General features: G+C 41.2%; 1 protein-coding gene across 2 annotated transcripts in view; it reads right to left on the reverse strand.

The window, feature by feature from the left end:
- The window catches only part of ssbp4 (single stranded DNA binding protein 4), an 82888-nt gene that overhangs the window by 7977 nt on the left and 51034 nt on the right, over nt 1–23877 (reverse strand). For both annotated transcript variants that reach the window (XM_058072295.2, XM_058072296.2), the window contains exons 5-8: nt 13997–14086; nt 3757–3840; nt 1506–1632; nt 722–789 (exon numbers count right to left, since the gene is read on the reverse strand). In XM_058072295.2, coding sequence (XP_057928278.2) covers nt 722–789; nt 1506–1632; nt 3757–3840; nt 13997–14086 — 369 coding nt within the window. The remainder of the gene's footprint in view (nt 1–721; nt 790–1505; nt 1633–3756; nt 3841–13996; nt 14087–23877) is intronic.

The raw sequence follows: 23877 nt of genomic DNA on the forward strand, positions 1-23877 counted from the left end.
GAGTCACCAAGCCAGGGTAGCTAGAGTAGAAAAGGGGGCCCCTTGGGTAAGAGGGGGGTCACATAGTGCTTGCATGTGTGTCTTTGTATCACATGGTGAGGCTGGAGGTGGTTTGGTGCACAATCAAGCAGCTGTCCGGTAATTGTCATTAAAAAGAGAGAGTGAGAGAGCTGAGAGTGTAAAAGGAAAGTGTGCCACTTTTGGCACAACTCTGGGGCGAATGTGTTGTGATATTCCCTCCCAAAAGGTGGGAGTCAGCAGGCTGGCAGGTTTAGAGTGTGGAGTGGGCAGACAGCAGCACCAGAGAGGAGCCAAGCTCACATTAAAAAGTTGTCAAGTTGGCACCAGAAAATAGTCTGATCCACAGGGAGCAAGTTTGCACTGGCTTTGCAAATTCCAGCCAATAGCCAGGACAAAGCCATGTCTCTCTGCCTTATGAGCTTCAAATAATGTCAAATCTGCAATTAACGCCTCTACGCAGTTAACTTATAGTCATCTACAATAGCATATAACCGCAGAGGCACTCTACAAAATGGCAAGTATCATGAATGGTCAGCATCCCCCGGCTTTATCTACCTCTGCATGCGCCTCAAAACATCGGTTGTGGTGGTGTGGTCAAAGAGAGCTACAGTTTCCTTTCCACTTTTTCATACAGTCCAAATCATAACCAAAGTAAAAAGAAGCGAGTCTTGGCATTTTTCATTCTCATAAGACTACGTACCTGTGGGCCCATGCCTCCCATCCCTCGAGGGGGGTTCATTCTCATTGGACCTCCCATGTTTGGATGTCCTGTACAAGATGAGAAAGAAAGAGTTATTACTAATCTGTCATTACATTGCTGGCCAAAACAGCAGCACCTCCATACACAAAAAGTAGCCATCTCAAATGAATTACAGCCTGGAGTCGTGTTGCATAGTCTTATTATATTATGTGGGCGGCCATTTTTGTTGGGCATGACTGATATTGCAGTTATGCCAATCCAATAACTGATGTTTTACTTAATTTAATGTGTTTTGGATTCCATAGCGGGGCTTTTTTTTCAAGACTTTTTTTCAAATGTGCTACAGTTTCAAGAAATAAAATGCCATTAAATTAATAAAAATACAATTGTATAGGTCATGAAATATATATAACTCATGAAACCCATCAATCACCATTATGAAATATTGAATACATAATATACTGCAATAAATAATATACTGTAATATTCATAGAATATTCATATTCATAGAGACAATAGTCATAGAGACAATTTAATAAACAATTTCCCATTTCATTAAATAAATATATTCACCATCAAATATCTAATAAATTCAATTCACTGGACAATTACATACATACATTTTTAATTATTTTGATTATCTATTTAAATCGTACCTATAGTAACATCATGCTCAATGACTTGACCATGTCTAATACTCTCTGCAGTTGACTAAACATCCCCTGTTGACTAACTAAACATCCCCTGGCTGCTGCATGAGGAAGTACATCATGTTGGTTGGTACCTTGAGGTCTGGTGGGGTCCAGGCTGTTTGGCAGGAGGGGCTGTGACCCGGGGATGCTCCCTGGCGGCTGATTTGGCATACGAAGTGAGGGCCTTGGCCCACCTGGGTATCGCGGTGACATAAATGGCTGCAAAAAAAAAAAGATGAATGAAACATTTATTTAATTAAGCTAAAATACAACAATAAAAAGGTACATTTCCATGGCACATAGTATTTAGTTTAGATGAATGGGGCCCTGAGTCAGTAGGGGGAGCTGTTGTAATGCAGAACAACGCACAGACAAGTGCTTTTGGTTACATTCCCTATAAAGGATGCACTTATCTGGCTTTGGGACCTCAGGTGGCAAAATCCATTAGAATGAAAGTAAAGGAGGGTGAATGTAAGGAAAAACACAACAGTAACTTTGGGAGCAAGCTGGAATTTATACCTTGTAAATAAAGCAAACTCAAAAGATGTACGGGAGCTTGTTTGGTAAAGAGCCTATTATCATGTTTGAAAAAACTGTTTTTCAGTCCTGGCTTCCAACCAGTCGCAGGCAGGCCAAAGGACTCTAACAATTTGCCGTGTGTGCAAACACATATTGCCGCCCGAGCAGCTGTGCAACACTATTTTCAGCCTCAGCAATGACTTAACTTGTCATTTAGTCACTGCACTGCTGCTGCTTTGTGGGAGACACACAACCCGCAGTGTATGACAATATGACTGCCAGCTCTAATGCACATTGGTATAGTATGCTGGTTATATATTCTTACCACTGCAAGGTTTACATACAGTTAATTCTAGGGGTACTCTGATCAGGGTGTTATGCTGCCGATACCGATCATCCAGGACTGTCAATATGATACCATTTGTCAATGTATTAATGATGAGTGTTATCATGCTATTGGCCGGTGGTGCCATACAATCAGAACAATTCCAAAGTCCCTTTATTGCTAAGGGTCATCCGTTCTACTGGCTATATGATATGAAAAAAGGAACCATAAAATCACCTTAGTTTTAAAATACAGTATATCACTGGCGAAACTTGCAGACGATGACACGCCTTCTTTAAGGAGACTTTGGATGTATGAGTACACCAGCGGAGCTTTAGCAGAATTTCCAAGTGAGTGAGAGAACACTAGTTGAACCTGGTGTCTTCCACCACTGAGAAAGGCAAATTCTCGTCCGATGAATTCAATTATTTTTCGGGTTAATTTCTGACTGTTATGCACATACAGGCGAATGTGGTCACAAAGCTGCATGAGTTGCTGTTTGACTGAGGGCCGCAGAATCATGAGAAAGCTAGTTATGTATTTTCATGTACAGCGGTTATTATAGTGTGGTGGTCAAATTTTACTCAGTGGTTATGGTGATGGTGTACATTCCTAATTTGAAAACACTGCATGAAAGGAATGCATTCATGTAAATATATAAGTTGACACTTGGTTAGGTACGCCTTCAATGCTGTTCATCGCCACAAAAATATACACCAATTTTTAAAATATTCTTTTATTTATGTTTTTGGTATTGCTTCTATTTTTTGGAATTTGTGTTTTTGATGTATTTTTTTACGTAGATTTCTAAAAATAATATTTTTATTTTTATTTATTTACTTATTTTATTGTACTATTTTTAATTTTTTATTCCATTTATTTTATTGATTTCATTTTATTTTATTTGGATTAATTTAATTACTTATGGGTTTATTTTTATTTTATTATTTTTATTTTTTTTAAATATATTTAATGGTATGTTATTTTATTTTTGTTCATTTTGATGTACCTGTGTACTTTAGTTTGATTATGTGCTCCTGTTTTAAAATGTATTTGGATTTTTTGTTACACTAATCCAAGTATGCTGCTGCTGCAGTTAAACTGTAATTCCCCCATTGTGGGACTAATAAAAAAGCATATTTTTATTGTACTATATTATATTTACGCATCAATATTTACATGTGAGCGACTTATGCAACCCCAATGTGACCTAAAATTGATTCACCCCCTTTTTTCCTCTGCTGTTTTCTCCTACATTTCCCTTCTTCCTCTCCTCCGTGACCAAGATACGGTGGGTTTATGCTGTGCTGCAATATTAATGCACTATTGATGGACTATGGTAGGGCGAGTGCCTGGCTGAGAGGTGGGGGTGTGGAGGAGGGAGAGAGGAGAAGCCCCCTCCAGATGCATCTCCGCCCCTTACGGCCTGGCTGCCTCTGCTAAATTATTCATCCGTTTGCTTGAGTGTGTGAATACAGCAGTGTGTGAAGGGTCTTTACCTGTCCGTGAGGTCCCATCATGGGATTGCTGGGGTTGTGTGGGGGTGGCTGCGTATGGGGGGAGGGCTGTGATCCTGGAGGTCCCTGGGGAAGAAGACACATGATTGTCAATAAAAGTCTGCAAAATAGAATGCAATCAATATACTGTAGTACTGAGTGTTTCTGTTTTTAATAGAAAAGTGGTAAACGTCTTTTTCACTTTTATGACCACGATGACAAATGCTAAAATGTACAGTTAATCAAAGTTTTATGATGGTTTGACCTCAGAAAAGGGTAATTGTATTTGAATTGGTTTTGATGAGGACCTCTTTGCACAAGTGTCCTCGTCTGACAAGGACCGCTGTCCTTATCTGTCACTATCAGGTAACATTACAGGTGTATGCAAGGGAAAACAGGACACTCTGGTCTCAGGTGTATGTTTTGTGTTGGTGCGCCATCAACAAGTGTTGCGTCTAACATGGCCTTGAAAAGCCAAGTGGATTATGGGATTACTTGCAATATAACCCGAGACAGGGGCGGCATGGCGGTCGAGTGGTTAGCACACAGACCTCACAGCTAGGAGACCAGGGTTCAATTCCACCCTCGGCCATCTCTGTGTGGAGTTTGCATGTTCTCCCCGTGCATGCGTGGGTTTTCTCCGGGTACTCCAGTTTCCTCCCACATTCCAAAAACATGCTAGGTTAATTGGCCACTCCAAATTGTCCATAGGTATGAATGTGAGTGTGAATGGTTGTTTGTCTATATGTGCCCTGTGATTGGCTGGCGACCAGTCCAGGGTGTACCCCGCCTCACGCCCGAAGACAGCTGGGATAGGCTCCAGCACCCCCGCGACCCTCGTGAGGAAAAGCGGTAGAAAATGAATGAATGAATAACCCGAGACACACAAACAAATGGATGTGTGCTGGTTGCATGTTGTCAAACTGACAGAGGTGAAGAGTCATTCATTTTCTACCACTTATCCTCACGCGGGTTGCCGGGGGTGCTGGAGCCTATTCCAGCTATCCAAGAGGCGGGGTGCACCCTGAACTGGTTGCCAGCCAATCACAGTGCACATTTAGACAAACAGGCTGTTATTTCCAAAAATCATTATATATACACAGTAACAACTTGTTTTTTTTTACTTTAATAAAGATTTGGTGTGCATGTCTTTGACTGTCTATTGCAGCAATAGAACCAATGTTGTAATAGCACTAAGTAGAAAACTGCTCAGCCAGCGCAACGCAAGGTAGGTTTATTTACAGAGCAGAATTCGTACACAAAGTAATTCAAAGTGCTTTACAGAAAAGAAGGGTAAAAGCATCTCTTCAAACATATAATCATGATGTAAGATTCCATAAAATCATTCTATAAAACTACAAATTAATTGAAAGTGAAGAATGGAGGTGAAATACTTTCATGTGTCGTATGCATAGGTGAATAGAAGTGTTTTCAGCCTGGATTTGAAAATCTTCTGGAAGACTGTTCGAGATTCTGACAGCCCAAAACTAAAACGCAGCCTCACCATGTTTAGTCCTGACTCTGGGCACCCGCAGGAGACCAGTCTCTTAGAGCCGGAGATGGTTCTTATGACTCCAATATGTTAGAGATAATGTTTTTCACCAAGAGCTGTGTAGGGCAACCAAAGAGCATGCATTTTGTATCATCAGGAGGTTTTCTACAGCCGCAGGCAATGTTTTCTAGGATCTGGTGCTTATTGGAGAGTCTGGTTGCTATTTGCTTTTGCAGTGGTGTAACATTGGATCATATTAAAAATAGAGTATATCCACCATTGTATTAGATTATTTTCCAATACTAATAAGGCATTTTTGATATTGGCTCCAAGTAGATTATCCAGGTGTCCCAAACGAAGTGTCAGAGTGACTGTGCCTATATTCAAAAATGCAATTTAAGGATCAACCCTAATTGGCTTATGCAGCCTTGTTCCCCTCCCTTCCTGCCAGGAAGCCAACCTGCCTGAGTGACAGCTGGAAACGTTCCCAAATTGCCAGCTCCACTGCGTAAAAAGAGGCTTTTGGCAGGAGAGATGAGCACAGAGAAAGATGAGAACAATGTTGCAAAAAAAAAAAAGCCCACAAGTCTAGTCGAGGAATCTGCAAGCAAATGCAGGTGCTTCCTCTCGCCTTGCAGTCCTGCTGTCTCCAGTAAAAGCCGCTTATTAAGCAGACAAACAACTGAAAGCTATACCCCTGTGTTATGAAAACGTTGGTTTAGTTGGACATGCAGTGTCGTCAGGATGTGTTGGCACTGTGGTGACATCCTAGTGCTGCTGTGTGTGTGTTTGGGTTGGTTAACACCTGCTGTCGTGGCCCACTCTGTCTCTCAGCAGGTTCACGCTGGGGCTAATGCAGCACGAGCTCTGTCTGACCTCAGAGGTTATTGTGGTTGCCAAGCCAGCCAGCCAGCCAGTTTGTGTGTGTCTAACAAGACACCCCTGCAGGGTCTGGCTGCACTGACCCAGATGCAGCTTCTCTGCTACACACACAGACACACACACGCACGCACGCACACACACCCTAGTTTTCGTCACTTGGGAGGACACTGGCTTTGACATTTCTAGCGCTGAGCTCCAGCTTCATGCCTGACTTCAACACTAACCTTTGATTCACTGTTTCGTCTATTATTCAGTTCTGAAAATCACATTTCAGTAGCTTAGCTTGTAGGGATAACATGATAAATATCTTGCAGGGGAACCTCCAAGCCCCGCAAGTTGTACAATTTGCAGTTCAACCAATCCTGGAAAAATCAAAAGCCAAAACAAATTTGCATTGCAACTGTTCAGTGAGCATCCAACATATTAAGCTTGGCTTTTTTTTACTATGCTACAACAGAAGGGAATCAGTGATTTGCAAAGAGAACAAATGTGATGATAACCATAGAACCAATGTGCTGTGCTGTCAGTGGGGTTGTGCAAATCAAGCGCTCCTTTTCTTCTACGTGTGACGTCCTGTAAAAAAAAACATGACGTCTTATCGTATGGGACATCACCACTGCCACAGATAGCTAATGCTAACTAATGCGACTATTGAAAAAAACATCAACCTTGGCTTGGCAGCAAACAACTCCAAGCCATGGTTTGTACTTCTGAGTCTCCGCTAGTATTTGCAAATTACAATTTTTTTTTTAGCTGCTCAGGAATTGTTTGATGTCTTCTTCAGTGATCACTATTAACTTCAAATTAGCATCATAATCTTGCTGCTGGTTTGCACAAATATGTGTTATTCCCACGTTTTACAAAGCAGAAAAATACCACCTTACATTTGTGTCAATACTATAATTTACATTCCACAATTCACTGTACTTTTTGGCTCCTTAGTTACTAACTTTTCCCTGTCCTCTCAAAGGGAGACCCTCAATATGACTGTGCAAACTGATTCATGCCCCTACAGCATGAGTAATAGCCTGCACACACACACACTCCTCCTCATAATATGCCATTATGCAGCACAGTGCCACTGCTGACTGGGCCTCCGCGGGCCTTCCTGCCATTACATGTGAATGGGCCAGCATACGGCCTTTATGACTGCACTGTTCCCTCTACAGGTCCCTGCAGAGAGGGGGGCAGAGAAAGAACACTACAATTGTCACAGAGGTGTACACGGGCCAAGTGTATGTGTTTGTGTATTTGTGGAGGATGTGTGGGTGTGTGTGTGTGTATGTGGACATGGGGAGCGTTAAATGAAGCAATTAATAAAATCATTTTCTATCCCAGCTAAGGAGATAACAGCTTGGCACAGGACCACAAAGCCCCCCTTGCCCTTCCACCACTCGATTCAGCTTAAGGAAGACTCACAACATCCGTTTTGGACCATGTGCATTATTAGGGATGGAAGAGATGTTTAGCTGTTGTCACTAGAGGGCAGTGTGTAGCTGCAGTCAAGCTATTAGCACTACACACATACACACACACACACACACACACACACACAATAAGAATACAAAGCAGCCTGCATCACTGAACACAACAAACAAAGCCAGGAGGAACAGCACACACACACACACACACACACACATTGTCACTCCTTGCTAACATTCCAGAGAGCTCTCCAGCTAGCTCCCAATATATATAAGCAGGATGACAAGATGACAACATACTATCAGGACTGTTTTGTAGCTGACAGAGAGACAGTTAAACATGATAGAAAAGCCGGAAACCATCTATGGAAATTGGAAGACGCAGTAACGCAGTACACGCAGTAGTAGGGTTGTTCGTCACCTCGGGACAAAAAGATTCCAGGTTTAAATCTTGGTTCGGGGCCCAAAAACATGTCATTTACATCCACTGAGGACTATGTATGTTGACATGACAGAGACACGAAAACAGCAATGTTTATTAAAAATCCATCCATCCATTTTCTATACCGCTTATCCTCACGAGGGTCGCAGGCATGCTGGAGCCTATCCCAGTCTTCGGGCGAGAGGCGGGGTACACCAGCTGGGGTCGCCAGCCAATCACAGGGCTCATATAGACAAACAACCATTCACACTCACAATTTGGAGTCAGCAATTAACCTAACAAGCATGTTTTTGGAATGTGGGAGGAAACCGGAGTAACCGGAGAAAACCCATGCACACACAGGGAGAACATGCAAACTCCACACAGAGTTGCACAAGCGGGGGAATCGAACCCGGGTCTTCTAGCTGCCGACCTGCACAAATATATACTACATGTGCATGCAAAGTAGTCAAGAATGCGATTGCTCCTCCTGCCAGTTATTAATGATAACCACAACCTTGCATAAAAGAACAAAAAACCTCAAAATAATCTATAAAATCAAAGTCCCTGTTACACTCACTCATGCCCAGCCGCAGCTAGTATCATGTATTCAATAACCTTGCCATTTATTAACACTTTAGCACAATAGACCGAAGACTGCTGGGATAGGCTCCAGCACCCCCGCGACCCTCGTGAGGAAAAGCGGTAGAAAATGAATGAATGAATGAATGAAACAGACTCAAAGTAATCAGCAAAATCAAAGCACATGGTGCGTTTGGTCATGCACAGCAACATAGTCATACGACATGCGTGTCATATAACTTATGTCATCACTCATCTGGCCAGTTATTAATGATAACCACCACCTATTACAATAGAAATAAACATAAGGCTTCATGCTTGCTCCTGCATGGTCACAGGTTCACACAACATACATGTCCAATAAATCATCATCATAGTGATCACTTCTCCCGCCAGTTCGATAACTGCCACCATGTACAATAGAAATTGACAAAAAGACTTGAATCCAACCACAACGTCAAAGCCCATAGTATAGTACAATTGACCATGCATGACCACATTTTCATGAATCTTGCGATCGCCAGTTAGCAACAGTCAATTTGCATCATAGAAATAAACAGAAAAACGAACAAATCCACAGTCATTCCAAGTGAAGTTATATGACACTACGTTGTGATCCGACTGATCAATGCCGACATCAGTCTTTTGATACACGCCTTTACTTTACCTAGAGCAGGTGTCTCTCTTAATTCGCCACGTGCACGGCACACGTCCTGTTTGATCATGAACACCTCCTTAAACGCCGCCTTTGATACTCGTGCCGCTTGTTCTTAAAGTGTGTAATCAAACTTAATCCTCTTGTTGTGTGCTTTTGTTGTTTTGGCGTCGCCCCAAAAGAGCTGCAATTACCTGGACTACAAAAACACATGCCGACCTGGACTCTTTGGCAAGAAAAGCAATGATGCCTTTGTGGTCCTAAAAGTCAGGTTTAAAAAGCCTGAATGACATAGCTATTATTTATTCATTACTTCTATCGTTTTGCTTTGTCAATGGAGTTGGTGGCATCACTTCTTATGGCAAGAAGGTTCTGCTTTTAAATCCTGGTTTGAATCTCTCCATGTAGAATTTGCATTACATTGCAGTGCACGATTTTTGTTTTTAAATTCATTCTTTCATTCATTTTCTACCGCTTATCCTCACGAGGGTCGCGGGGGTGCTGAAGCCTATCCCAGCTGTCTTTGGGCAAGAGGCGGGGTACACCCTGGACTGGTCGCTAGCCAATCACAGGGCACATATAGACACACATATAGACACAACCATTCACACTCACATTCATACCTATGGACAATGTGGAGTCGCCAATTAACCTAGCATGTTTTTGGAATGTGGGAGGAAACCGGAGTACCAAGAGAAAACCCACGCATGCACAGGGAGAACATGCAAACTCCACACAGAGATGGCCGAGGGTGGGATTGAACTCGGGTCTCCTAGCTGTGAGGTCTGTACGCTAACCACTCGAACACCGCGCAGCCCCTTGTTTTTAAATGCCACTGAAAAATATTATGAATGCGTCTTCTGATGTCTTTCCGTGCACTCTGTCATTAAATTTAGTCACCCCTCCACACTATCTCCCCTCTGCCCGTCCTCCCCCGAGGGCCATGATGCAGCAGTGATGGAGAGGAGGTTTATATACACACCCCTTAGACCGTCACATCATCTTATTTTGAGGTTGCACGTATCATTTATCCAAGTTTTTGGTGCACCACTGAGGTGGTATAGTCCTCCCACTGTAGTTTTACCTCTCTCCCTCGCACAGGATTGTAGCCAACAACAATGGAAGGGTCGCCTATGTTAATTACCTTGGTAGCACAGCGGGGTTAAAAAAAAAAAAAAAAAAAAAAGGAAAAAAGCCAACAGTGTACATAACGGATCTCACAACCCACACGTTTTGGTGAGTAAGCATGTGCCACTAAAAGCAGCGTGTGTGAGAAAATAATAGTTCCAAAAAGACAAGAATGAAGGAGAAAAATGCCGGAATGAAATCCGTGGCATAAAGTTGTGAAAGGAAGGCAAACATTTAACAGTACTAGAAAAGCACTCACTCGAGTGGCAGACCTCCCCCAAATGTGGAAAGTTGGTAGAATAAGAGTTGAAAACTTGTTCCATGAATAAAAGTGAATGTGCATTCAGACCACACGGTACTCATCCATGATTCAACATGTTTGCTTGTGTCATCACTTCATAACACAACACTGCTTACTGCAATTTTCCTGAACTTTTGGATTGTTTATTTATATAAGATGATGCTAATAACTGGTAGAAGGAGCAATGACATTATATGCCCCGTCTACAGTACGTTGTGTGCCGCCGCACTTTGACTTTGTGGATTATTTTGAATTGTTATGGTTATTTCTATCATTAAAATTGGCGGTTAACATTAATTGTCAGAAGGAGTAATAACATTTTTACATGACACATGTACACTGTGTGCTCATGTGCTGTGACTTTGTGGATTATTTTGAGTTGGTTTGATTTCCTAATGGTTATTTATTTAGGCAAAGTGGCCATTATCATTAATAACTGGTGTGCGGAGCATTTTCACATGTTTTCTTGGCATTTACACAAAATAATAAAGTTGGCATAAACAAAATGCTTTTATAATCCATAATAATCTATAATCTGCTTTGACTTCATGGATAATTGTCTAGTCATTTTGGTTATTTCTAATGTTTATTTACATCATTCATAACTAGTGAGAGGAGCCATTGCATTAATTATGACACATCTACTGTATGTCATATGCCGACCCCTGAATTGACGTTGTGGATTATTTTGAGCTATTGTGTTTATTTCTAATGGTTATTTATATTTTGCAAGGTGGCGGTTTATCATTAACTGTCGAGAGCACAGCTCGCATGAATTATATGACACGTCTGCATTGTATCCTTGTGTGCTTTGACTTTGTGGATTATTTTTAATCATTTGGTTTTCCTAATGATACTTGTATTATGCAAAGTGGCCGTTATCATGAATAACTGGTGTGTGGGGCATTTTTACATTTTACACACAACAATAAAGTCTGCATCATCAATAAAATGCTTGTATTTAATCTCAATTCAATTCAGGCTTGTTTCTGTTCTCTTGTTTTCCTTCCTATATGTGGAGCTAAACAGGGAAGCGCATGAATGTGCTTGAACTAAACCATCCATTCCTCTTGTTACTGCCCTGTCTCCCCTTCTGCCATTCTGTCTGTCCGTCTCACTGCCGTTCTGCCTGTCTTACTGACTGTCATGCACACAGGGTCTATTTATGGAAAGCCATGTCACTCACGCAACACCATCACCATCAGATAGCTTTCTCCCTGGCCCCGCTCACTGCTCATACATCATTAACATTCTCCACGACCCCAACACGCACACACATACACGCACACACATATTAAAGCACAAGGACATGCATGCAAATGACTATACAGCAAACGCTATGCATGGACACATCCTACCCGGCCAATGAGAATGAATAATACTAAGTCAGAAGGTACGTTTATCTTTCAGTTCTCACTGTTTAATAACAGTTTGAGATTTACAGATAAACACATAAACACATAAAAAGGCTGTCTTGATATTAAAAGGCAAGGTTTAGAGCATAACCGATGACAGCACAAATAGTTAATCCCGGTCAAATACTAATCTTAATCTTAATTCCAATGTGGAAATTTGCAGCCTCTATGAAAAAAAATGGACGCCAGCAAAGGTACATCAATTGACATCACAATTGCATACTCAGGATTTAAACCTTTAAAAATAAATGCCACTCTCCATGTCAACTCACTATCATATTTAGTTTAGTTCGTTAATTCCCATTTGGTCGGAAACTCAGCCCAATGTTTCTTCCTTGCCTTCGTCACCAAAATGCTTTACTCGCAGTTGTCTTTGAAGCAATAGATAGCTTCTGTTGTGAATTGGCGCCATATATACTGTAAATACAACTGACTTCTATTACCTTTTTGTTGGAGATATTTTGAGACTTGTTTGATGTGGGTCGAAGCTGTAAAAGGCTCTGTGTGTGTAAGAGTGACCTCGAACAAGACAGCCTTAAGACAACAGTGATGACAGGCAAACTTAGTCAATGTAACACAAACCAAGGGACAACAATCCCGTCGAAAAGCCAAGATAGATATTTGGGATGACTAGAGGAAAGCTATGAAGTGCGTCTGACAGAGACAGAGCATCAGGAGTCAACAACTGGGGCTGTGTGACATATGGGTCGGAGGCGGTGGGGACAGAGAAGGGACACATCTGTACAGGGATTAGGACTAAAGGCTAAAGAGGCTAAAAATGAGGAGACAGAAGGATGGGTTTAAGGATGCTATTTGTGGCACCCCCTACGGGATGTGGTCAAAATGCTTTGGAAGAAAGGCTAGCATACACAGTCTTCCCTCATTTATCGCGTTTATTTGGTTCCGGACCAGACCGTGATAAGTGATCGTGATTTTGTGCAATATATTAATAAATGGGATATTTTCATAGTTAGAGCATAGAAAACCTGCTCATGACTTTCTAAATGCAATTTTTACCATTATTAGAGCCCTGTACACATGAAACAGCATCCCTATAGTCACCTTTACGCTCCTATTATTCTTTGCTTACATGACATTGTGCAACTCTTAAGCGCAGGCTACGGGATGGGGAAGAGTTCAAGTTGTTGCTTTAATCAGCATGCCATGAGCTAACTAGTTAGCCTCCAATTTCTTTATTATAAACTTAAGAAAGGGTTTCAAACCGAGTGAGGAAGAAAGACAAAGTAAGAAGCCAAATTATTACTACTACTACTACTATTACAGACTCCATGCAGTGTTAAGGTAATGTAATGTATGGTAATATCCAATCAGTGTAACATTATTGATGCCTAGCACCCAGGATACTACATATGACTTGTCTTTTAATATTTATTGACTAATCATAGGCCACTTTTGGAGTTTAATAACAGTGCCTCCATTTGGTGTATTCATCAGACAACTACTGTATTGTCCGGACTATAAGTCCGGACTATAGGTTGGCTGTTCCTGCGACTTATACTCCAGAGTGACTTATAAATGAAAAAACTGTTCATGTTACATAAACACTGGACACGTTTTCTGTTCATGTTTATTTTTTGTGCAGATGAATAATCATTGTGTTAGCATATCTTACACCTATTCAGCTTGTTCTCTATTCTTGTAATCATGTTAGAACTTGCTTTCCAAGATGACGTAATGTCTATTTTGGTCAAGTAGTTTGTAAAATTAAAAAATGCGACTTATACTCCAGTGCGACTTATGTATGTTTTTTCTTCCTAATTATGCATTTTTGGCTTTGTGCGACTTACACTCCGGAGCGACTTATAGTCCAGAAAATACAGTAATAGCACAGGTAAAACAGTAAGGGTCCATGTTGTGACACATTTTCACCAGTGGTTCAGGAGTTGAGCAGTTACACAAACAAATATATATATTGGTGTTCTTACTTGAAAGAAACCTGGGGGCATGGGTCCTCCTGGCATGCCATCGTTGGGTGGCATGTTGCCCATCACTGGACTGGGGGCTGCGGCCGCACTCTGGGGAACACACAAAAAACACACAGGTTGAGCCCTTTGGGGATATAGCCATAGGTAGGAAAATGGCAGCACTTGCTGAAATTTATGAGGTTCTACTTGATTGCATTACCAAGTTTTTTTTTTAAAGATTTTAAGTCTATATGAGTGTAGTTGTCTGGTTTATTTGGATTGGGTGTCATCCACAGTTTTGTCTTGAACTCGTGCAGTATTCCAATAAAGCAATAACAGTCTTTTTTAAAAGCGATACAGAATATGGGTGGATGGAATGGGTGATCTCCTGCCAAAACACGGCGAGATCTGAGACCCCGCTAACCTCAACCTGGCCCAATAAAACACTTATTTGTTGGTGGTTAGCGGCAAACAATGGATGAAGGAGGTTGCCTAAAAACACAGCACACGCAGCAAAGAGCATGAAGGAGGACAAGACGGAACATTATGTGGAGACATTTTACTTCTGCAATATGCGGGTCAAGACAGGTCCACTATTGGATTTACAATGTATGTGTGTGTAGCATTGTACAAGACTCCACACTATGCAGGTGATGCAGTGGCAAGCAGCAGCAGAAGCAAAAGGCCTCCCGTCTCCTAGTTGCCATGACAACCCCGACCTCAGCTCCTGCACTTCAGTGCCCATTAAAACCCTCAGGCCGTCAATCAACAGCATGGCTGGGGTAGCGTAGGGAAAGCCAATGAGCTCAATGAGAATGAAGAGGAGAAAGAAAACGGAGTCCATTGTTGCCACTCTCTCTGTGCACACAAACAAGCATAATGCATACGACATACGATGTCCTCCCATCTTGAAACCACATTTTGCTCTAATTTTGAATAATGATGCTGCTTTGAAATCATTAAATCAAAGTCTCCTCAATATACAAAATACACAATAACTGTTATTACAGGGACAATACTACAGAAGAGAAACTTGGAAATACATTAGCTTGTAGAGCAGTATGGATTTACTAGTCACTGAAAAACTGTCTACACACAGCCATTAGACAAATAGCTGACAACACAACAAATAACAAGATCATTGTGTCTTGCCTGTCGGTAGTAGCGGGTGCATGAGTGCTGCCAGCACGGGGTATGCTGTGATTCATTCATTCATTTTCTACCGCTTTTTCCTCACGAGGGTCGCGGGGTGCTGGAGCCTATCCCAGCTGTCTTCGGGCGAGAGGCGGGGTACACCCTGGGCTGGTCGCCAGCCAATCACAGGGCACATATAGACAAACAACCATTCACACTCACATTCTGCTGTGATTCAGTGAAGGGAAAATTCCAACATGTATATTGTTAAACTATGACAGTTTCCTAGCACGACTCTAAACTAGATCCAAGTTTAATTTCTGTCGCATTATATACTGAAATTCAAGGGTCAGGTTGATATTTTTTAAAGCACAAGCTAGTAAGTTTTATATATATAGTTCAAGAAAAAACTGCATCTCAGCTTTGCGTTGCAACTGGATGTACAGTAGCGATCCTGGTCGGGAGTGGTCACTCTCTCTCGCACTGGATGCAGTCTATCGTCAACAAAGCCTATCGTGTTGTGGCGTTCATGGAGGTTTCTCAGTCCATAAGCCTGGCTATATCACTGTAGTTGTAGCCTGGAGACGTTGTTCACGTGATAGATATGGAATGATGCCGTAACTAAAAATGCTGGCCTTTTTTGGGCCTTCATATAGGCTCCCAGAACCAATCCTCAAATTATGCAGACAGCCACTGAGTATTGCGCAATGTGTATTTTGGTCCATGTTTGCACAGAGACCAACCCCTGTGACAACTCATCATTATCACAACTCATGTCCCCATTGGGGGACAGAAATGGTTTTCCATCCCCCCGTTTGAGAAGCACTGCATTAGGTACACCTACACAGTCTAATAATTGTAATACATGTAAGTTAAAGGTAATCAGACGCATTTTACTGTTGCTTAACCCCAAATATATAGATTATCATGATTTTCACGATATCACGTTACCTTCATTTTTCTTGGCAAATACGTGCATAATATATGCTAATGTTATAGTGCAAAGTACACTGCGATTTCAAGCCTTTCTTTAGACTACAGTTGGAGTTCACACTCAAGCTAATGTGAGTAATTGAGCACCGTTGATAATACATGTAACACTTTGCTTCAAGTTAAGCTCCATTAGGGTTCAAAGTGGGAAAACAAAGAATATTTAATGCTTCTCTCCTCTCTCTTTTGGCCCCCTGATTGTGATGCTCTTCAACTCTATAGCAAAGAAGCTGCCTGGCTGCTTGGCTGGCTGGCTGGCTGCCTGGCTGGATGGCCCTCAGACAGCGAATGAGCCTCTCTATCTGTGTAGGGATCAGACTGCTGCTTCCAGGGAGTCATGGATCTGCTGTTATCTGACTCCAGACAAGCAAGGCAGACATACTACTACTACGACCTGCTGGCCACAATAACACTGTCGCTGGTTAAGTGGATGTAGGCCTGTGTCAGATCAGGTAGCAGAGGCTAGAGCACAAGCCTGTCCCTAATTATGAAAATGTTGTCAAGTAATATGTCCCTAGAGCCTGTTTGCGAGCATGAAGCGTGAGAAAAAACGATATGTAAATGTAAAGTGCACTACAAATACCGGTAATATGTATTATTATTATTTATAGAATGACATCATGAAGGAAAAACCTCCTTCGTCATGGACAGGTTACCACCTCTGGCCAGCCCTGAGCGAGATGAGCCCACCCCCATGTATACCCAACACTTGAGCTTTCACATAGGATAGCTTTGATGAAACAAAAAGAGACAGATGCTTCGCTACGCATCTTAAAATAAAGCTCTGCCAACTATCTGTCAGTCAGCTAAAGATGCGCGAGCAGGAAGTTTGATCTTTTTGTTATACTGCTTGGAAACAGCAGCGGTCAAACACAGCTCATTAGCATGAAAGCTACATGTGATGCTTGGTGGGACACATGGCAGGAGTCTACTACCGCACATCATTGTAATGTCAGGTTGAATTAATTAGAAAAAATAACCCCTCTTTGACTAGAAATTAACGTTTTGTTCCATGAATATCCACTTTTGATGGGTATTATTAATAATTCAACATTTCAAACAGAAAGGAAAATTGTTCATCTTTATATAGTCTTTTGTGAACTAATGTACACAGCCCTTAATAACTCAAAATGCACAGTAGAACCGTATAACTTATATCAGACAATCAGTGAAAAAATATAATGATAATAAATAATGAAATTCATAATAAAATTTTATTCACAAAAAAAGTCATTATGAAGTCAATTTTATTTAATTATATATAAAAATAAAACCCATTTCAATAAAAATATAATTTATTAATATATAGATTAAATAAAAACAATTTGTGAAAAATCAATGAAATAATCATGGAATAACTAATAATAATTTGATTACATTAAAAATAATATTTCCATAATGTGAACTTACATCAACTGAGTGAAACAGGTATTGATAGAACTTCATTAAGTGAGTGACTTCTATAGGTGACTGCCCACACACACACACACACACACACACACATTTATTGGCAGTGTTGGTAGTTAATGACCAAAGGTTGCTGATGGCCTGCTGCTCGCCCTGGTGACCCTTCTAACACAGGTGCCCCCCGCTGGCACTGCTCTTTAATTACACACAAACACACCATCATGATCTCCTACACATCCCCACTCGCTTGGCCCGTGCCCTTTCGTCCCATCATTAGGCACGCCGTGTCAGGTGGGACGATACAAGAGCATCGGGGCAGACTGTAGACAACACACACTTTAAATGAAACATGCATTTGCAGCTATATGCCTAATTGACGATCATTAACGCTGCTAATTGCTTGGAGGCTAGGGACAAATGTTGTGTGGTAAGCCTCCATTCACAGCTGTTAGCAATAGTTGCTCACTGTTCCGTGTGCCGTACATTGTCTCTTCCCCACATAGGGCATAAATCATCAGGGGTGAAAAACATCATACAGGGGGTCCTTTAAATCAAGGAGCAGGGCCACATTTCATCAGGTGCTGACATCCACTAATCATAAAGAGGGGGCTGAAAAGAAGCATTGGAAAAAGCAGGTAATACATACAGCAGCAAAAAGAAAAGCATCAAAGATTTGACATGTCGCACCTATAGACAAGTAAACAGTAGTTGCTAAGACAGGATTATATCAAATCTGCTTCTGCCTACTCCTTTACAGACAATTGTAATATATGCAAACCTTCACTTTCCTCAGTGTAACTTCTTAAGTATCTCAGTGACAAATAAAACCATTACCATTGCATGTAATAAAATAAAAAAAATAAAAAATTACACCAGCTGCTGCCTGAGGTTAACGTAATTCTCTGGAAAGCAGCAAGACTTGAGAAAATGCTGGCGCCACTAAAGGTTATGGAGATTGACAATAAAAACACCAGGAATGCATTTAGTGTCTCCTTTAGCCTGACGGTAAATTACACACACACACACACTCAAGTACACATACAGGGTACTGCCAAACATGCACATATATCGTCGGTGGGTATGTATACGCACAGGGACCCTTCACACAATGACATTTAGCCAGCAATAGCGAATGACATTTTCATGTTTAATGTTGATTTGCTGAGCTGCATGTTCATAAGCTGTCTTCCTACGACCTTTCATATGAGTAAAGCTGACTTCAAGAGCACATTTGTTACAAATGTGAATTCATTTAGTACATGTAAATACTGACAGGTCTTCTGTCTTTATATACCGTATGTGCTGAAAGTTGAAAAGAAGTCATCCTAGCTGCACCAAAATGTAGTCACCATTTCTTCATTTCGACCCTTGGTACCCAAAGACAGGTAGGTGTACCACTGGGGATACACAGATCACCATGGGGGGTACATTAAATCAAAATTTTAAACGGCTTGACTACATTAGTGCCGAACACTGAAACTTACATAATGCGCTCAAACGCCTCATCTGAACAGCTACAGCAGGTAGTACTGTGCAGAAGAAAGGTGATAGCATGAAGTTGTTTGTTGTTCTGTGTGCATGAGATGAACAAATAAGTAAGTATGATGATGATGTTGTGTATTAAAAATGCTAATCCTTAGATTTTCTCAAGATCGTTCATATTGTGTGGTAAATGCGAGTTGGTCTTATGTGGTTCAGTACTAATTTGTGTTTATATTATATATATATATACGTATATACACATATATACACATATACGTGTGTGTGTGTAATGTGTGTAATATGCACGTGTGTTGTGTATACGTATGTATATGTACTGTATGTATACATCTATACACACACACACATCTTTTTGTTCATAAAATACAGTAAAAATGGCCATATTTCACACATAGTTGCAGGTAGTGATTAATCATAATTCATTCATGTGACATTCGATTAATTCAGTTAATTTTTTTCAATCGTTCACAGCCTGGGTTAAAATACAAACTTATTGCAATGTAGCATTATAGCATTAGCAAATATAAGTACACACATCACTCTCCTGGCTGTTCAGTAAAATGTGGATTAAGCCAAAAGAAAAATGAATGAATCATAATTCATTTTGCTTAGATTTTTGCATTTTTGACTTTTGTGTGTTTTTGTGATGCCGCTCTAGATGGTTACCAGTGAGCATAGAACAAAAAATGGAATTTACTGTGAGATAACAAAAATGCCATAGTGACGGCTGCTCAATACACAGTCAAAGGACAACGGTGTGTACTTTGCTGCGAGACTCACATCCCTGGCACACTCACATAGCAGTCAATTTCTTTTCCCACTTGTGCGACACACTAGTGGGATGCATGAAGTCTACTCAGCCTCTCTTGCCACTTCTTTAAATGTCACATGTTAAGGAGGTTAGAAGCTTTATTTCCTTATTTCCTCATATTGTGTCATCAAAGGGTGAGTAATATCATGTACAGTGTTATTATACAACGGCTAACTTATTTTTACACTTAAATGTTAAGAATGTTCTGTTATAGTTGGGGTGGTTACAAGTGTCACTGTATCTTCCTATGAAAGGCAGCCAATAGAATCTTTACATTCAAGGTGTCATCAAACCCACAGATGCACTTCTGCACTCACTATTGGAGATTTGTTGCGGCTCCAAACTTTGCCAAGATTTAATAACATAATATAACACATTATCAGCCAGACCTCCTACAGGGACTATTAAAAATGAAAAGAGGCGCTGGCAACCTTGTTAGCAATATCTACCTCCGCTTTATTCACTGGCATTCTTTCATATTATTCTGCCGCTTGCCTCTTTTTTTCTTATGTTTCAGAGAAAAAGGTGTACTGTGATAGGGAGACTAGCTGAGGAGTTACAGCCAGGCTGTGCATATAGAGCCTAAAGCGATATGGTGGTCTTGGAAGCTGCAGCCAGACGTCTTTAGCTTAAATTAGCATATATTATCCGGCATTGTGTGGTGGAAATGAGCTTTGTAAACACCATCATAAGGATACGGGAAGGGTCCAACGACAGGCCCGAGTCGTCACCTGCATGCCGCCGGACATTCCAACCCCGCGACACTTTATGTTTAGCAACCAACAAGGCACGAGGCGAGACATTTAAAACCATCTCACGCCAGTCTGATCCACTCTACCCATTTCTATTTTAGTGTCTGAATATGTGTGTGTTAGTGTGTGGAGCAAAGCAGGAAGAGGCATTCCCAAAGGAGCAGTTCTCCTGAGTACCAGACAATCGGGGGGTGGGGTGGGTTTAGCCATGACACACACACACACCCACACACACGCACACACACACACACACACACACACTGATTTCCATTTTATATCCCCAAGGCTGCACCGTGTGTACCACCTCTACATCAAAAGGCCAAACCAACTGCTTTGGATTGAAAAAGTAGTTTAATGGAAAAATATTTTATTGTGAGTCATGTTGCATCATCCTTTTAGTGTGTCAATCATGAATAAGCAAAACAAACAAGTTTGGCAGCCTTTACTATCAGGGCATCTTTGTAGACCTCTACACAACTGGAGCCCATAATGTTAGTTTGTGTTAATTTGTTTAAAAAAACACTCCATACAACTTTCATTCTTTCATTCATTTTCTACCGCTTGTCCTCACGGAGGTCGCGAGGGTGCTGGAGCCTATCCCAGCTGTCTTTGAGCGAGAGGCAGGGTACACCCTGGACTGGTCGCCAGCCAATCACAGGGCACATATAGACAAACAACCATTCACACTCACATTCATACCTATGGACAATTTGGAGTCGCCAATTAACCTAGCATGTTTTTGGAATGTGGGAGGAAACCAGAGTACCCGGAGAAAACCAACATGCACGTGGAGAACATGCAAACTCCACACAGAGATGGCTGAGGGTGGAATTGAACTCGGATCTCCGAGCTGTGTGGCCTAACCACTTATACACTGTGCAGCCCACTCCATAAAACGTATGTCTCTGAATTTCTGTATTTCTTTCCTGTACTTTTTAGCAAATTCCAGCCTGGCCTTACCATTCTTCTTGCTAATGAATGGTTTGCATCTTGTAGTGTAGCCATTGTGCTTTTGGTGATAAAGTGTTCTGTTATTTAGTCATCACCTGCTGATGTTTTCCTTGGTCTGTTACTCAGTGCAGTGGTTTCTTTCTTCTTCAGGACATTTCAAATGGTTGTACTGGCTATGACCAATGTTTGTGCAACGGTTCTGATTGATTTTCCATCTTCTCTCAGACTCACAATTGCTTGTTTTTCATCAGACAGCTATCTGGTTTACATGTTGTTTTCACCTGTAAACAAGCACGTAATTTGCACGGGGGATAGGGGAGCCACGACCCCCACAAAAATCAGATCCAGCCAATATAAACCCTCGAATTGAATCACATCATTCAGTTAATGAAAATATGCATTATCTTGCATTAATATCTTGTTGATTTCCTTTATTTATATCATTAGCTAGCCAAACAGTAGCATGTTTAATCATCTGGTAATGTAACACTTGGTATTTACCCAACCGGCTATCTATATCTATTTGCTGACTTTACACAATGTTGGCTAGCGGCGTTACTAGTTGAACTAGATTTTTTGGTGATCGTGATCGTAACGTCTGCTGCATTTCTCCAGTTCTACATTTTAAATGCAGTGAAGTTTCTGCTGCGGTTGGAGCGGTATCCATGGTGATGACAGACGCTCCTTCAAGTGACATTTCGCACCAGTCCTGGCTGTCATTTTTAACCAGGCTCTTTGCACAGCATAGTAAGTTGTAGTCCAATATATTATAATATTTACAGATAGGCCTACTGTTGTATTTGTTCATTTGAACTGGTTATGCCCACTAATATGTCAAATCAGTTTGCAATCTTCTGATGTTGAGAATAGAGGAGCAAGCTGCACTCAGTGTGCCACCCTGTATTGTATGATGGATTGAGTCATGAATTGTGCGTGAGAGTAGTTGTTTGGGAAGTTTATTGGTGTCAATACAGTCATGCAATCGATTCATCTAAAGTTCTTGTGTTTTTTGTTTTCATAGTTGAATGATAGTTGACACAAACACAAAATCAATTGAGTGCAAGCTGCCACAGTCTTGCAAGCTAGTGCTTAAACACAATAGGAATTAACTATTGTTCAATTCTGTGTGGAGTTTGCATGTTCTCCCCGTGCACGCGTGGGTTTTCTCCGGCTACTCCGGTTTCCTCCCACATTCCAAAAACATGCTAGGTTAATTGGCGACTCCAAATTGTCCATAGGTATGAATGTGAGTGTGAATGGTTGTTTGTCTATATGTGTCCTGTGATTGGCTGGCGATCAGTCCAGGGTGTACCCCGCCTCTCGCCCGAAGACAGCTGGGATAGGCTCCAGCACCCCCGCGACCCTCGTGAGGAAAAAGCGGTAGAAAATGAATGAATGAATGAATGAATGTTTACTCGTTGTGGCATAAATAGCCACAAGTAACAACACCAAGTAAGTCACAGTAAAACTATCAGAGTGTATTTCTAATACAGGCACAACAAGTAAATGATTTAAGTGGAAGTACTTCAGCAATTACAAGTAACGTGACAGCCATCGCAGTGGCGTCAGTCAAAATGAGCCATTCAAACCTTGCCAGGAAAAATCTGTCCATCCATTTTCTATGCCGATAATCTACGAATAGAAACATGGTTTGTACGAAGTTGGTCGAGAAAACCAAACATTTAAAAGTGAAAGAACGGACCAATGTGCTCTGAAATTGGAGTACCCATAGTACATGACTGATAGCACATGATCGCACAATTTACAGCACAGCAACATGAAAGTTGTATCTTATTTTATTCTTTCATATGCCAAAATAAGTGTGTTGTAGGACAGTGGTTCTCAGTTACTTTAGGTCATGCCTGGACTGGAGGGAATTTTTTTTTCGCACCCCCACTTATGAGAAATGTATTTATTTATCTGTACTGTGCAGACTCAAATCAAAACTGAAACCAGCAAAATGTAACATAGTAAAGCATACAAGCGTATTCAAATTGCCTGCTGAGTATGACAAATTCAGACATGTTGGCATGACATGTTTTGTCCCCCTCTGACAGTTCACTGTGCCCCACTATTTGAGAAGCACTGCGAGCTAGTCAGTTTGGCAAAATAAGGTTCGGACCTTTGCTGTGAAAAAAAAAAAAACAAAACGCATAAATGGACCTTCCTCAATTTCAGCAGACCCCACTTGTAGAGATATCGTGTTTTAGTAACTTTCCAAGGTGGCAGGAACTTTACTTCATAATACTTCAAATGGAGCTCATACTCTCTTGTTCAGTTAATAAAGCACTAAACCATAAGGTTGCCTACAGCCACAACCACTGATTTTTGACCTGACGCTAATTAAGTGACAATTT

This window comes from Doryrhamphus excisus, linkage group LG4, assembly GCF_037039965.1.
Source record: "Doryrhamphus excisus strain RoL-2023G ecotype Guam linkage group LG4, RoL_Dexc_Guam_v1.1, whole genome shotgun sequence".
Classification (NCBI taxonomy): Eukaryota; Metazoa; Chordata; class Actinopteri; order Syngnathiformes; family Syngnathidae; genus Doryrhamphus; species Doryrhamphus excisus.